Raw genomic sequence first — 16778 nt, 5'->3', positions numbered from 1 at the left:
TTAATATCATTAGGTATTTATACAGGGTTGCCAAAAAAAATTTTGAAATAAATTAATTGACGCAAAAAGAAGAATGTATGTAATTTTATAACTCAAAATACATTGTACTGCTGTCAGAAAATAGAAAAAAAGGTTTATTTCACAAATAAACATTTCTTTTCGCTTAAATTAAATCACAAACAGCCTCCCTCCTACCTATTGGCAGTTTGAACTTTTAATCTAAGCTAAAAGCAATGTTTATTTGCAAAATAAACATTTTTTTCTATTTTCTGACAGCAATAGAATGTATTTTGAGTTAAATAAATTACATGCATTCTTCTTCTTGCGTCAATTAATTTAATTCAAAATTTTTTTTGGCCTCCCTGTATAAATAATGATATTAATGTTTATAATACTGAATAGAGCATTGAACGCCTTTGTAAATGAGCTACAACACGAACCCATATTCCTATTTAAAAAAATAATTACGTCATCACGCTCGGATGGATGACGTCACTAGTTTGAAATATATGCCAAGAAATTTAATTTAAAAATAAAAATCGACCTGTTTCGGGATTTTTCTCTAAAATCGTCCATTTTAGAGAAAATGAATTTATTCCATAATTTAGCCCCTCTCTGTATATCAGGAGACCGGCGACAATCTAACCAATAGTTTAGCAATAATTAAAATGTTAATTAAAAAATTTCGGTAGAAATAATAACCAGAAAGATTATGATACACCAGAATAACTATGATTTTCATATAAAAAAGCACTATACCTATTCAACGTACCTTACAGGATTGAAATTGGACCATTTGAGCGGTCTCAGGAATGTTATAAAGAAACAATTTTTTGGTTTATAAACAAATAGAACCCCTCAGAAAATATTAGATTAAATTAAATTAAGTTAACGCTGTTGAAAAGAGCACGGCTTCTGTGTCCTTTTCGAAGAAAAACAAATTGAATTGCGAGGAGTGATTCCAGGTATAACCGGTCAAATTTGACCGGCATTTGCGACAGAGTTATAAACAACAGGATTTTAATCTTTGAACCATTAGATACCTTTTAATTCCGGTCCTCTTTGTACATACAAATTTTCATATCTTCAAGACACTCATAACAAAAAAGATTTATGTCACTGTCACCAAATTATTTAATTATTGATAAATAATTACTTCCCTCAAATTTTAGTTGAAAATTAAATATTTTGTTTGGAAAACCCGAATTTTCCGAAGAAAATTTCCGTCGAAGGAAATTGGAATAAATTATCAATGTGCAGAATTAAATTACTGTCAATTTTTATGTGAGTGTTTTGGTTTAAAGTTAAAATTTTCGGAGTTATAGAGCAATAATAAAAAAAAAAAGATTTCGGAGTGCTAATTTGTTTATAAACAAAATAGCACACTTTCTGTGGACTTTGCACAGCTATATTACTAATATAGGAAATCTTAAGATTTGATTTCAGCATGTCCAGCAATAAAATAGCTGGTAATTAATTTTCCTTGTTTTTTACTAATTTTCCCAGATTATTACCTCACATCTTTCATTGAGTTGATGATTCATGTTGTGGACATTCTCAATTATTATATTTCTAATTTAATACTATTCTATCTAATTCCTCAAAACAAGCAAATTTCAATTAAACCCAGCTATATTATAACACCTTTTGATTTAGTTTTCCTTGCAAGAAATAAACAAAACACATCTAAACTAAACCTAACCTCGCTTTTGGCCATTCATTCATCTCCGTGTCAAATAATTTCGACAGTCGCCATATTGAAAGCGACTTGTTTTTGGTCGAAATTTGATTTAGAATCAGCAGGGCCCCAGGGTTAAGTTCAGCAGCGGGATTACGAACACTCGATGCGAGATCGCAAAACGAACCGTAGGCAAACTCGATGCGAATACGCATCGAAGCCAAAAAGTGATTACGAACTGGGTTCGAGTAGACTGTCAGAAAATCATCGGCAATTTTCGTATTTTTGAACCTACGGGATAATATTTCGAACACATGGAATGATGTGCACGTTATATGTCAAGGAATTTATCTCATTAACCTCAATCATTATTACAATCGAATATAAAATAAAGTTTTTATTACATATTTAATTGTTATAAACGTTTATTTTATATTCTAAGGATGATACAGTGAACGTGTACCTAGATATATAAATATATGATTTTCGAACTTGAGTAGAATTTGAGATTAATTATGATTTTTTACCGTTAAAGATTAAATGGCCAGGGAAAGATGGGAAACGTTATATAAAAATATTACTAAAGGTCGTAATGGTCACTGCTAACTACCTATTCACTTCATCGAATTCTGTCTCAGAGCTTTCCTTCACATATTTTTAAAATAGGAAAGTATGTATTAGAGAACTTATGTCCGTGTAATAACACCTCACTGGGAGATTTAAACAATATATTTTTTTAATGTTCAAAACATGAGAATTATTATCAAAACCGTGTATAATCTAAATATCGTTTGATTAAAGTTGGATTTATAGTTTGACGTAGCATAGACGTAGACGCAACGGAGACGTAAGAAACGGACTGGAAACGTAAGAAAATATTATGTCAATTTATAGTTCGACGTAGCGGAATTTTTGCGCATGAGTAGAAAGAGTAAACAATGACTTAATTCTAATTCAACAACATAGCCTATAAATTATGCGAACAGTAATAAACAAACTTTGTGTTTATTTATTTATACTTATACTACTATTTATTATAATATTTATCTGTTTTGTGTGTTACATAGATTAGGAAATAAACGAAGATATGCTCCTTGGTGCCGCATGCCGTGGGATTTCCAACTATTTTGTTTCATTTCTGGTCTTTAAAATGTTTATTGGATTTACCTATCGTATAATATGTGTATATAACCCCGAATTAGGCTAATAAACAACTCATATTTATCTGAAATATTGAAATGACTCTATGATATATTTTTATTAAATTAATAACTTAACATCCATTGTATTAACAAATAATTAACAAAATTCGAATATGTTGATAAACAACTTTACAAAATTGATGAGGGAGTGTCCACTTTGGGTGACAGAACAAAATTCTTAATCTTGATTGGCCAGACGTAAGAAACGCACTGTAAAAGATGAAAGTTGGTCATCTCTTCCGTTACGTTACGTTTCTCTTATGTTCCGTCAGGCGCTTGCGTTCATTTATAAACACGAGTACACAAAATTCAGTGTTGATCTTTTCCACTGCGTCTCCGTTACGTCTACGTCTACGCTACGTCAAACTATAAATCCGACTTTACGTTTTAAATTGAAAAAATCAAAGTATGAAGTAAGTAGGTTATGTCATTATGTATTCACTTTTCTTAATTTTTATACTTGGACCGGCAAGAGAGAAAGCGTTATAGGAGATCAGCGATCTATCAGAGAGAGATAGATAGTTCGAGTTGGCAACTCGACAGGGTCGTAAGTATCGAGCAGTGCCTTCGAGTTGACTCGCATCGACAACGTAGGGAAAGAGGTTTTGTAATCACTCCCTACGGTAAACATGGCGGATACGATGCGTATCGAGTGTACGTAATCCGGGCCCAGAGTACATTCAGGATGTGCACCGCGAAAAGACCTAATGTGAAGTGACAGCGTGAACTGTCACTTGTCAGTGTTTGTTTGGACAAAAAAAATTTATAGAAAAAATATATTTTTTTTATTTTAAATTACAGTTAAAAACTATAGCTTTCAGTTCTTTCAAAACTAAAATACATATCAATTTTAATTTAATTCTTTAATATGGAATGTAATGAAGATATTAAAGACTGTAGAAACCAAGAAATATTAACAGGTATTAAAGATGAAGGAGATTCTGTACAGAAATATAACAATATAGAAGTTAAATCTGAACTAGATGAAAACAGTTATGCACAGGAATGTGTATTAGATGACTATTGTTCAGAGGATATTAAAATAGAAAACCATGCAGTTGTATCTAATAATGAAATTAAAGTTGAAATAAAAACAGAACTGGAGGAGCATAGCATTGGTAAGAAAATGATTTCTCTCATTTTTAAATATCTTATACCATGAATGTGATATTTCACTAAAATATTGAATAATATTTCAGGTTTATCTACTCTCACCGGCGCAAAATTCCGCCACCCAAAATTTTTGGTTATGTTTGACAATTTATAACTTTATTTCTACTCCGATTTTTAAGATTCTTGTATCAGTTTGTAGGTGCATGTATTGATGTCGTTTGTTATTATTCTGGTAACAAAAAATCCCCAGTGTCCCCAAGATTTTGTTTTGTGAATTATCTGAATATCTCTTTTCTTGTAAAAACTGTAAATAAAAACACTGCTTTGAAGGTTTATTTAATTAAAATTATCAAACGCACTAAAATTAACAACACAAAACAATTCAATAGCAAGTATGTCCACCTCTCACAGCAACAACTGCTCACAATCTGTTTGGCCTCAAATTAAGATGTGTTAATCCTTGCCAGGGGAATAGCCCCGATATTCCTCTACCAGGGCGATAACTACCAAGTTTTCTGGAAGCCTAGGATGACAGCGAATAGCTATTTTTAATTCATTCCATAAATTCCCAATAGGATTGAGATCTGGGCTGCATGCAGGCCGTTCTAATCTTATCAATCCAATGATATTTATGTTTATGAGTCAATCAGTGTTTTTATTTACAAAATTCTACAGCTCTTACAAGAAAAAAGATATTTGGATAATACAAAAGGAGTATGAAACAAAATCAGCCCTCCAATTTTTCCACAGAATTTTTTAAAATTCACCCCCATATAATGCCATTTAAGCAAAAAATTTTAGTTACCGGAATAATAATGATACATGTACCTACAAACTGATGCAAGAATAATAAAGTAGATATAATTTGACCAAGCCTACAAAAGTATCTAATTCCTGTAATCTGCTTAGCTTGCCAGGTAAACCCTTGTGAATAGCCATTAGACTAATGGTATTTATGAATGACACTTTTATGTGGACAAAATGTGATTTTGATAAACTTTAATTACAAATTACGCCTTTGTTAATTAAAATTCAAAGATGGCAAAATGATACAAAATCATTGTAATTTTGAGACGAATCTATAAATGTTTTATTGTATTTGAGTGACATTATTTTTTCCATAAGATGTGTGCAGTGTCCTTTGTTGTGTATTTAAATAATACTCCATTGCATAGTTTGGATTTTTGTTTTTTATGTTGTAAAATATGCCATTCTGTTCTACAATGTGTCCACGGATGGGGTGCCCTAGAGGAAAAACTTTTTTATTTTGAATTTTAGCGAAAAATGTCATTTCTGATAAAAAGTTTTGCTTGTTCTAAAATCCCATAAAATGAAATAAAATTTAAGTTTTTCAAATCCTGGTTAATTTTATAGCCAATTTTATGTAAATCCCTATAAATTTTTGCACTAGTTCGAAATTGTAACAATAATAACTTGGGAGAACAACCCTTTCACTTCTCTGGATTATGAAGCCAGAAGCCAGACTTTGACGTTCTCCTTGAATCATCTAATATAATTAAATTTATTTATTTATTAAGGGCAACAGGCTTTGTAGGCCTAGGGCTAAAATGTTTACATTTCTGATTACATAAATAATATAATAAATAACTTAATATAATTTACATAACTTATAAAACTTATACATTTTATTTAATTACACTTCAGTCTTTTTATACACTCCTTCACCACCTCTCTCCATCTCCTCCTGTCCAATGCTAGTTCTTTCCATCTCTCAAAGTTACTTTTCTTCAAGTCTTCATACACACTGTCCTTCCATCTTTTCCTTGGCCTGCCTTTCCTCCTCTTTTGTATTGGTCTTCGTGAGAGTACCATTTTTGGCATTCGTTTACTTCCCATTCTCTCGATGTGCCCCAAGTATAGTATTCTCTGTGCTTTGATCATTGTCGTGATCGTTGGCTTTTGATATAGTTCTTCCAATTCTTTATTGGTTCTTATTCTCCACTGACCTTCTATTTTCACACCTCCATATATTGCTCTTTGCATTTTTCTCTCCCATCTTTCTAAAAGGTCTGTTTCTGACTTTTTGAGCACCCATGTTTCGCATGCGTATGTTACTGTAGGTCTGATAACAGTCTTATAAATTCTTATTTTTGTTTTTCTTGATACGTATTTGGATTTCAATAATGTGCGTAATGCTCCATATTTTTTATTTCCTTTAGCTATTCTTGCCTTTATCTCCCCTTCTTCATGACCATTTTCATCTATTTTGGCTCCCAGGTAAATAATTTCTTTGGCTCTTTTGAACGAGTATGTTTTTTCTCCATCTATTTGTACTATGATGTTATTCTCTTTTTCTTTTTGGATCTCTCCCATTATCATATACTTTGTCTTTTCTTCATTTATTTTAAGTCCGAATTTTTTGGCTTCTGTTATTATGTTTTTCATTAACTTTTGTAGTTCTTCTTTGCTTGTTGCTAATAGCGTCAGATCATCTGCAAATGCTATGCATTGGTGGCCGTTTTTAAATATCGTTTCTTCCATGTTTATTCTGCTTTTCCTGATTATTCCTTCCAATGTTAGATTGAATGCCATTGTTGATAGTGGGTCTCCTTGTCGTAATCCTTCCTTGGTTTCAAACTTTTTGGATATATACCCTTTCCAAGCTATTTCGTTTGTTGTGTTTTCCATCGTCATCTTTATGACAATTGTCCTGACAATTTTACTTGGTATCCCCAATTCTTTCATCAGTTCGTCTATTTACTGTGTCGTAAGCCTGCTTAAAGTCTATGAACAAAGCATATAGTACTGTTTTATGTTCATAACAAGTAGTCTGTATTTCTTTTAAGGCAAATATTTGGTCAGTCGTTGATGTGTTGTTTCTAAAACCTGCCTGGTATTCTCCCAGTATTTTTTCCGAATATTGACTTAGCCTTTTTCTTATACTTTGTGCCAAGATTTTGTAAACTATTTCTAATAGTGCGATGCCTCTGTAGCTTTCGCGTAGCATTCTATCGCCTGTTTTATGTATAGGGCATATCCTTGCTATGGTCCACTCTTCTGGCATTTTTCTACTTCCCATATTCTTTTTATCAGGTCATATATCTCTCTCTGTAATCTTTTCCCTCCTGATTTTATCATTTCGGCCGATATTTCTATTATTCCTTGGCTTTTGTTATTTTTCAAGCTCTTTATTTCGTTCTTTATTTCTTGTTCTGTGGGTATTTCTATGGTTTCACCCCTATTCAGCGGTCCCCATAAGCGCGGTCCCCGATTGAGCGGTCTCAATACAGCGGTCCCCATAAACGCCATCCCCAATAGAGCGGTCTCAATAAGAAAATAATAATATGACAATGATAAGTAATTAGCTTTATTGTAGGATATTATTTTAACCTATTCTTGTTTGAAAATATACAGGTAATATCTAAGTATCTGGTATATACCCCAGTTAATAGGGAAAAAATTCATCGATTTCACGTAAAGATGTTCTACAGGGTTTTCAAAGTTTTAAATGGTAGATGAGGGATAACTGATGATAATTCCGTGAAGACGTACAACTGATTTTGCTTTTTTTTTAACAATTGTAAAGAATGAAAAAAGCAGTTTTTTGACTATAAAACGTTTCTTGTACATTTTAGAGAAAAATTTTTCAAATAAATGTAGATCTTAAAAATTCTTTAATTTGATGGTAAGCATATTGTAATATATAAACAATTGACCGAGATAATTGCAAAAAACCCTCATTTTTGCAGTAAATTATAAATATTAATGACTTTATTTTTTGCACAATGACGTAAAATTTAATGAATTTAAATTATGTCAATTAATGAGTTATTTAAGTGTGCTAAATTTCAACCAGATCGACCAAATAATTTATAAGTTATTCAATTTGTTTATCCCAGAGAGCAATTGTTTATACAACTGTTCTTGCCCTACAGTGACTCTGTGAGATATTTAGCAGATCGCAGTCGGTTATTTGAGACTTTAATTTTAAGACGTATTAAAAAAATTTTAACATTTTATTGAAATTGTTATTAAAAAAACTGTTTGAAAAAGACCTGACTTTTTAGCTTATAAACAATTAGAATAACTTAGATATTTTTTATGTTCCGTGCTTGCATGTAGGCTCAATGAAAAGCTGATGAAAAAATTCATATATAAAAAGAAAAAATAATTTTATATGACAAACAGAAATCAAGTTAGCATTTATTTTTTAATAAATCATATTTCCGTTGTTCATACAAACTAAGAGCTGAAAATTGAACAAATTGTATATGAGAATCTACATTTTATGATCGAGTTTATGAACTGCCTATGCAGTGAAATAATAAAAAGTTGTGACCCTTTAAAATCATACAAAATCATGGAAAAATCAATTGATTACATTTTTTTTAATTATTGAATTTTACAATTATTTCGTAAGAATTCTGTAAATTTTATTAAATAAAGTATATTATTAAGATAAATATATACATAATAAAAAATATACATTAAAAAAGAAAAAAATAGTTTTATATGACCAGTAGAAATCAAGTTAACATTTGTTTTTTAATAAATCATATTTCAATTGTTTACAAATATTAATAGGTGAAAATTGAACAGATTTTATATAAGAATCTACATTTTATAATCCGATTTATGGATTGTATATGCAGTGAAATAATAAAAAGTAAGGACCCTTTAAAATAATGGAAAATCCCTGAAAAGTAAATTGATTAATTATAAAAGTTATTGAATTTTACAATTATTATTATTTTGTAAGGATTCTGTAAATTTTATTAAATAAAGTAGATAAAATTAGATAAATTCTATAATAATTATAAATTAATGCAATACATAATTTTTTTTAATTTGATACTGCCTTAATAAAGTAATTTTTTTATTATAATTTTATTCGATGAATCTATTAATATTTGTCTAGGTAAGCATCTAATAAGTATAAATTATATTTTTGCATTATTTAATGATGTATGTGTAAGTTCAATAATTAGAATTAAATTTCTGTATTCGTTTTAATAGTAATTTATTTGAATAAATTTATATAATTAAGTACAAAAATTAAAAATAAAAGAATGTTCATGAATTTTAATTTGATTATTCTAGTCAACGTCTACAACTTACAAATTGCTTCTTTGCAAGTTATAGTTCATCTTCTACAAAGTGTATTTATTTCTTTAAATAAATCATCTAACTCAACTTCGTCAAGAATGACTGCAGCGCGATTGAAACATTTTTTTCTCTTCTTCTTCCAGGCTTGTCGTATTTTTCATACTGGCATCATAAATGACCATCATTAAAAATGCTCGTTGCATAATGTAGTATTATTTTGAAAATACGTAAATAAAACATCAACTTTTTTGCAAATTATTTACCATATTACCCCACTTTTTATGCAGTTGCAAAGCTATATATAGGGTGATTTTGGGACAATTGTCCCAAAATTCATTTTTGTTTATTTTATAAAATTCATTTTTTATTGTTAAAACTACTGTCTTCAAGAGGGTCCTGTTTTTACTCATTTTCCTGAACGATGCCTCTCAAACGGCATGCTGCAGAACCAAACGCCGCTGAAACGGGTCGGTGGAATCGAAAACCGCCCAAACGGGGACTGCTGAAATGGGTACCGCTGAACCGGGGACTGCTGAAAAGGGTCGGTGGAATCGAGAACCGCTGAAACGGGGACTGTTAAAATGGGGTCTTACCATTTCTATTGCTATCTGATCATCTTCAATTTCATGGTTTGTTTCCTTTTGTACTTCGCTCTTATTTAGCAGTTCTGTGAAATAGTTTTGCCAGTTTTCATTTTTTCCGGCTCATTTAGCAACAGCCCTTTATCATCTCTCATATATGGGTTGTTTTTTTGATATCCTCTTTCCATTGTTTTTTTGCTTCCTGGTAGAATGATCTTATTTCTTTTTTTTTTTTTGAAATTTTTCTTCTATTTCTTTCAGTTTGTTCTCGTTGTATTTTCTCTTTTTGCTTCTACATTTTCTTTTCATGATTTTTCTCAATTCTCTGCATTCTTCTCTAGTGCTTTCTTCGTCATTTGTGAGATTTTTGAGTCTTACCTTTCTTATTGCTTCTGCTACTTCTTGACATTCTTCATCATACCAATCTTTTGTTTTGTGTCTTTTTTTGGTTTTCGCTAGGATTGCTTCACTTGTGTTCAAGACTGCTTCTTTGATATTTTCCCATTGCTTGTCTGGGTTTGACGTTTCTTGTTCCCTGATTAGTCTGTTGGTTATTCCCTGTTCATACTTCTTCTGTGTGTTGTTATCTTTTAGTAGTCCTATGTTGAATTGTTTTCCATTTTTTTCTTTTGTTTTATTGTTTTTCTTTATGTTATCTCGATTTTGTATTCTGCTCTCACCAAGTAGTGGTCAGAGTTACAGTCCGCCCCTCTCATGATCTTTACATTTATTACATTGTTTGCATGTTTCTTCTCTATTAAAATATGGTCTATCTGATTTACTGTCTTTTTATCGGGGGAAATCCACGTTCCTTTATATATATCTTTTCGGCGTAATTGTGTGCTTCTTATCACCATTTGCCTTTCTGTTGCAAAACCTATTATTCTTTGGCCATTATCGTTCGACACCTCATGCTTACTATATTTCCCTATTATGTGTTCGTATATATTCTCTCTTCCGACTTAAGCGTTGCAGTCTCCCATTATTATTTTGATGTCAAACCCTGGTAATTTATCATATTCTCTTTCCAATTGCTCGTAGAATTCATCTTTTTCTTCTTCTGTGGCATCTTCAATCGGTGCGTGTACATTTATTATACTTATGTTTCGTTTGTCCCCTTTTAATCTTATTGTGCATAATCTATCTGATATTGGTTGGAATGCCATTACTCTTTCCTTCCATTTTCGCTGTATTATAAAACCTGTTCCTAACCTTCTGGTTTCTCCCCCACTTTTAAAAAATACCACGTCTTCTATTTCTACTATTTCTGTCTCCAATTGCTTTGTCTCTTGTAAAGCTATTATTTCTACATTATATCTTTTAATTTCTCTAATTAATTCTTTGAGTTTTCCTGTTTCGTATGTGCCTCTTACATTCCATGTACCCAAGTTAACTTTAGTTTTCTTTTTGTTATTTTTGCTTATTGCCTTGTCCATTGCCTGCGTCGTTTCCATCTTCTTTATCTTTGTTGCAAACTGTATCTTGTCATTTTTCGGCTTTTCTTTTTTATTGCTGTCTTGATTTGTCTTATTTCCATAGTTCATAATCCTCTTCTTTGCATTTTTCGTCGTCATTTGTTTCCTTTCATTGCTATTGCTTAGTTTTTTGCTTTGGTTTCTACCACCAACGTTTGGTTCATTCCATCCCAGCGCCATATTTCATGATCGGCATATATTTTCTTATACCCTACTTTCACTTTTCTCCCTTCCTTTCTTAGTTCTTGCCCTTTTTGTCTGACACGTTTCTGTACAATTCTGTCGTTCTTATCAGAATATAATACAGTTTGAACTGACTTTCTGTCAGTTTGAAGCCAAGATGAAGACTACTCTATAGTCTCACTACATTTATATATTCTTTTAACATCGACTTAATGTCGACATTGTTGCAGCCGAAATGGCCTAATTATTGTAACACTAAGGTCTTTTGACCTATCTATGTAGCTAGTTCCAACTACTCTGGATCTAAAGTTTCAACCTGATGATGGACTGATTGGTCTGAAAACGTTTGTTTTTTGTACTATAGATGTACCCACTCCAATCCAATTTGGATCTTTTTAGATAAAAATTTTAATAAATTTATATACCATCTACCTAAAAGTGAAGTTTTACTTCCTTAGTAAGTTAATTAAAATCTACTTTTGTATGTAAATGTAATAGTGTAACAAATAAAGAAAAATAATTTATCTTTACGAAAAAAAAACACAAACACAAAATACAACATTTAAAAAAATTAAAAAGTAGTTTTAATAAAATATTTTAAATATTTAATTACCTAAGGTGTTCAACATGACTTAGTATTTTTCTTTCTTCATTTTGTTACATTGTTACATTTACATACAAAAGTAGTTTTTAATTGTTTAAAAAATGTTTTTCGTGTTTGTGTTTTTTTTTTAATTATTACTAATAAATTATTGTTCTTTATTTATTTGTTACATTGATTACCGGACTGATAATCAGTAGGTAATCGTAAACTGTCAGTTTTAGACAATTCAGTCATGGCTTACTTACAATTTGGAAAATTTTAAACACAATAGGGCTTTTCATCCATTGTCATTTGTTTCAAACTTGTCTCGACTGTGATTGAAAAGCCTTATTAATAACTTGCTCTGAAAAATGAAAATATCTCGAAAACTAATAAGTTTAGACATAGGGAATATTATAAAAAAAAAATAAAGGATGGTATTACTATTTTTCGACCCATCCATTTGTTTCATTAGCCATTGTATTCGCAACAATTGAGTTTTTCTCAACTTGAAAACTTCTTGCCCTATCGCATTGAGACAAAGAATGATATTATTGTAAAAAGTAACGAAGAATCAAAACAACATGCTGAAATGATTATTAAGACAGTGACGAAGATTGTGAGGGTTAAAAAGGAAGGATATATCCCTACAGCACGCCTCTGGTAACAGCAGAAAACTATCTTTAGCACTAGTTAAAGTAGGCTAGCATGTGTAAACTGTTTGTCAAGTTTGAACAAAAAATATTGGAAGGTGTTAAGAGGAAACAGTAGCGATCAACAGGTAGCGAAAACGCGTTCCAAGATTGCGGCTGTAATTTTGAATATTTTTCGAGATATTTGGCACATGTATTCGTAATGTAATAAAGAATGGCGGTACAGAGCCCAATTTGAAAAATATATTAATATGTGGAAATTACTCTGTAATTAAATACAATAATAAAAAACGAGCCTGTACCGCCATTAAGAAGAACAAAAAAATACACTTTCTTCAAATAAACTTTTTTATCCGATGCCTACATTTTGTGTCATTTTGGAACTACTTAAAATTTTTTATTTCATTAGTAGTTAAAAAAAGACACAAAATCTAGGCATCGGATAAAAAAGTTTATTTGAAGAAAGTGTATTTTTTGTTCTTCTTAATGGCGGTACAGGCTCGTTTTTTTAATATTGTATTTAATTACAGAGTAATTTCCATATATTAATATATTTTTCAAATTGGGCTCTGTAGCGCCATTCTTTATTATATTACGAATACGTGTGCCAAATATCTCGAAAAAATATTCAAAATTACAGCCGCAATCTTGAAACGCGTTTTGGCTACCTGTTGATCGCTACTGTATCACCTTAAAACGATGGGCTGTTTTAAAATATTTGTAATAAAACACTCTGTATCTCGGTAAATAGGAATATTTTATTTAAGTGTTTTAGGTTAAATCTTCATATTTTGTGCTAAGGTTTCGCCAGTTACTATATGGACAATTCTTGAAACACCCTGTATATTGCAGACAGAACAGATTTATGTTAATTTTGCAATTTTGTATGTTGTAAAATACCCAAGATATTTGAACACCTGAAATGCTAATAGATCTAATGCCTGGTTGCACCAACAGATCTTAAGCTTAAGATGTACTTTAAGCTCAGCTTACAAAACATACGCATTACACCATTGAGTCTTAGATAAATTTTCAGCTTGTCGCAATTGATTGCCACGTAGATTGCTTAGATAAAAATGAAAATTATGGTGTAAAGTAAGTTAGACTTAAGGTGATACAGTAGCGATCAACAGGTGGCAAAAGCGCGTTCCAAGATTGCGGCTGTAATTTTGAATATTTTTTCGAGATATTTGGCACACGTATTCGTAATATAATAAAGAATGACCAATTTGAAAAATATATTAATATGTGGAAATTACTCTGTAATTAAATACAATATTAAAAAACGAGCCTGTACCGCCATTAAGAAGAACAAAAAAACAAATTTTAGTAGTTCCAAAATGACACAAAATCTAGGCATCGGATAAAAAAGTTTATTTGAAGAAAGTGTATTTTTTTGTTCTTCTTAATGGCGGTACAGGCTTGTTTTTTTAATATTGTATTTAATTACAGAATAATTTCCACATATTAATATATTTTTCAAATTGGGCTCTGTACCGCCATTCTTTATTATACAGGGTGTCCCAAAAGTAGTGGAACGGTCGAATAATTCGCGAACTAAAGATCGGATCGAAAAACTGAAAAATACGTGTTCAATAATTTTCAAAAATCTATCCAATGATACCAAACACCAACCCCCACTACACCCCCTGGAGGTGGGGTGGAGGGTAACTTTAAAATCTCAAATGGAAACCCCTAGCTTTTCTTGCAGATTTGGATTCGTTACGTAAAAGTAAGCAACTTTTATTCAAGACATTTTTTGGAACTGTGGATAGATGGCGCTATAATTGAGAAAAACGATTTATCCTGATGCCATAGGTAAATTATAGAAACGGTCTAATATCTCGAGAAATACACTTCCAAATGAGCAATCAAAAAAAAGGTTTTTAATACTTTTCGAAAACCTATCGAATAACACTAAACATGACCCTCCAACCCACCCCCTGGAGGTGGGGTGGGGGGTAACTTTAAAATCTTAAATAGCAACCCCCACTTTTCATTACAGATTCGGATTTGTCATGAAAAATTAAGCAACATTTATTCGAAACATTTTTTAGAATTGTTGATAGATGGCGCTTTAATTGGAAAAATACGATTTATTAGCGCCATCTATCAGCAATTTTAAAAAATGTTTCGAATAAATGTTGCTTAATTTTTCATGACGAATTAGAATCTGCAATAAAAAGTGGGGGTTGCTATTTAAGATTTTAAATTTACCCCCCACCCCGTCTCCAGGGGGTGGGTTGGAGGGTCATTTTTGGTGTTTATCGATAGGTTTTCGAAAAATATTAAAAACCTGTTTTTTGGTTTCTTATTTGGAAGTGTATTTCTCGAGATATTAGACCGTTTCTATAATTTACCTATGGTATCAGGATAAATTGTTTTTCCGAATTTTAGCGCCATCTATCCACAGTTCGAAAAAATGTTTTGAATAAAAGTTGCTTACTTTTACGTAACGAATCCAAATCTGCAAGAAAAACTAGGGGTTTCCATTTGAGATTTTAAAGTTACCCCCCACCCCACCTCCAGGAAGTGTAATGGGGGTTGGTCTTTGGTGTCATTGGATAGATTTTTGAAAATGATTGAACACATATTTTTCAGTTTTTCGATCCGATGTTTAGTTCGCGAAATATTCGATCGTTCCACTACTTTTGGGACACCCTATATTATGAATACGTGTGCCAAATATCTCGAAAAAATATTCAAAATTACAGCCGCAATCTTGGAACGCGTTTACGCTACCTGTTGATCGCTACTGTTTCCTCTTAAAGCGGCTCTATCTATAAGCTGAGCTGGGCTAAGCTGTAGCTTAAGATTTGTTGGTGCAACCAGGCATAAGTGCCACTTTTTACAAATATCCTTTTATTGTTGCTAACTGATCTATGTTCCTATGCCAATGAACTGCTAAAAGATTTATGTGCCAAACAAACACTATCCAAACGGCTACAAAAAATTTCAACAGATCTTTTAGATGTGCATTGTCATAGGAACATAGATCACTTAGAAACAATAAAAGCATGTTTGTAAAAAGTGGCACTAGTATGGACTCCGAATATAGGTCGACCTGCACCCATCTGCTTTCCGGATAAAACATTTTTTTATAAACTTCATACACATAGGCAAATACGACTTGCATGGGTTGCCTATCAAAATCGTGTCATAGCTATCCTTAAGGGGGGGCGTAGGGGTTGAAATCAATATTTCAAGCATTTTTTTTAAAGTATGGTAGAATTATTTTTAATTTAAATAAGCATATTTAGTACAATTCATAGATTAATCAAGAAAAAAATTCAAGGAAAATATTGAAAAATAAGCCAACGGTGACAAATATTTAAAGACACCTCAAAAAACAATGAATTTTCCGGTAGACCAGAACTCATCATTGGATCACAGTAAACAAAAAATTCAAAAAGATTTTATTAACTTATGAGTTTCTACAGGTACGCTGTCGAATTTTTTAGTTTTATCGACTTTTGGCTTTTTTTATTCACGGGCAGGCCCTATTCAGATATAAATGTTATAGACTACAGGCCCATGTCCAAAAATGGATGGGTCATATTATGAACCACCAGGTGACATATACAGAGAGAGTCTGTAATTTGGAATAAATTCAATATCTCAAATACTAATTGTTTTTTTGAAAAATGCTCAGACCCATCGATTAGTATTTCAAATTGTCCTTTTTGACATCCAATTATAATGTATACAGGGTGTCCGAATTTAGAGATATGACGTCATCGTTGATTTTCTTAAATGGCAACACTGTCATTTTGATAGCTATTTTGATAGGGTGTGTAAAGTTATACACAACTGCAAAATATCAAATTTTTATTCTCTACCATTTACAAGATAATAGAAAATAACAAAGTTATATCTGTAATTTGGAATAAATTCAATAATTAAAATAATAATTGTTTTTTTGAGAAATGCTCAGACCCGTCGATTAGTATTTTAAACTGTCATTTTTGACATACAATAATAATGTATACAGGGTGTCCCAATTTAGAGATATGACGTCATCGTTGATTTTCTTAAATGGCAATACTGTCATTTTGATAGTTATTTTGATATGGTGTGTAAAGTTAAACACAACTGCAAAATTTCAAATTTTGTTCCCTATCATTTACAAGAAAATAAAAAAGAACAAAGTTATGAAAAACAAGTAATCAAATAATAATTGAATTTAATTATTCCAATTAAGCAAATACTCATAATGTTGGCCCTCAATTATTGTCAAATTGTC

At 31.3% G+C, this 16778-nt stretch overlaps 1 protein-coding gene across 6 annotated transcripts in view; it reads left to right on the top strand.

Annotated features, from left to right (window-relative positions):
* Positions 1-3425: 3425 nt before the first annotated feature.
* Positions 3426-16778, top strand: part of LOC126880313 (zinc finger protein 260-like) — a 67793-nt gene continuing 54440 nt past the window's right edge. For 3 of the 6 annotated variants that reach the window (XM_050644114.1, XM_050644113.1, XM_050644109.1), the window contains exon 1: positions 3427-3998. In XM_050644114.1, coding sequence (XP_050500071.1) covers positions 3749-3998 — 250 coding nt within the window. In that variant the 5' untranslated portion in view covers positions 3427-3748. Of the gene's footprint in view, positions 3999-16778 lie in introns of all 6 variants that reach the window. The other 3 variants (XM_050644111.1, XM_050644110.1, XM_050644112.1) reach the window with 2 other exon arrangements.

This window comes from Diabrotica virgifera, chromosome 2 (assembly GCF_917563875.1).
Source record: "Diabrotica virgifera virgifera chromosome 2, PGI_DIABVI_V3a".
NCBI classification, from domain to species: Eukaryota; Metazoa; Arthropoda; class Insecta; order Coleoptera; family Chrysomelidae; genus Diabrotica; species Diabrotica virgifera.
Note: the sequence above shows the minus strand (reverse complement) of the source record. Positions and strands in the feature narration are given on the sequence as shown.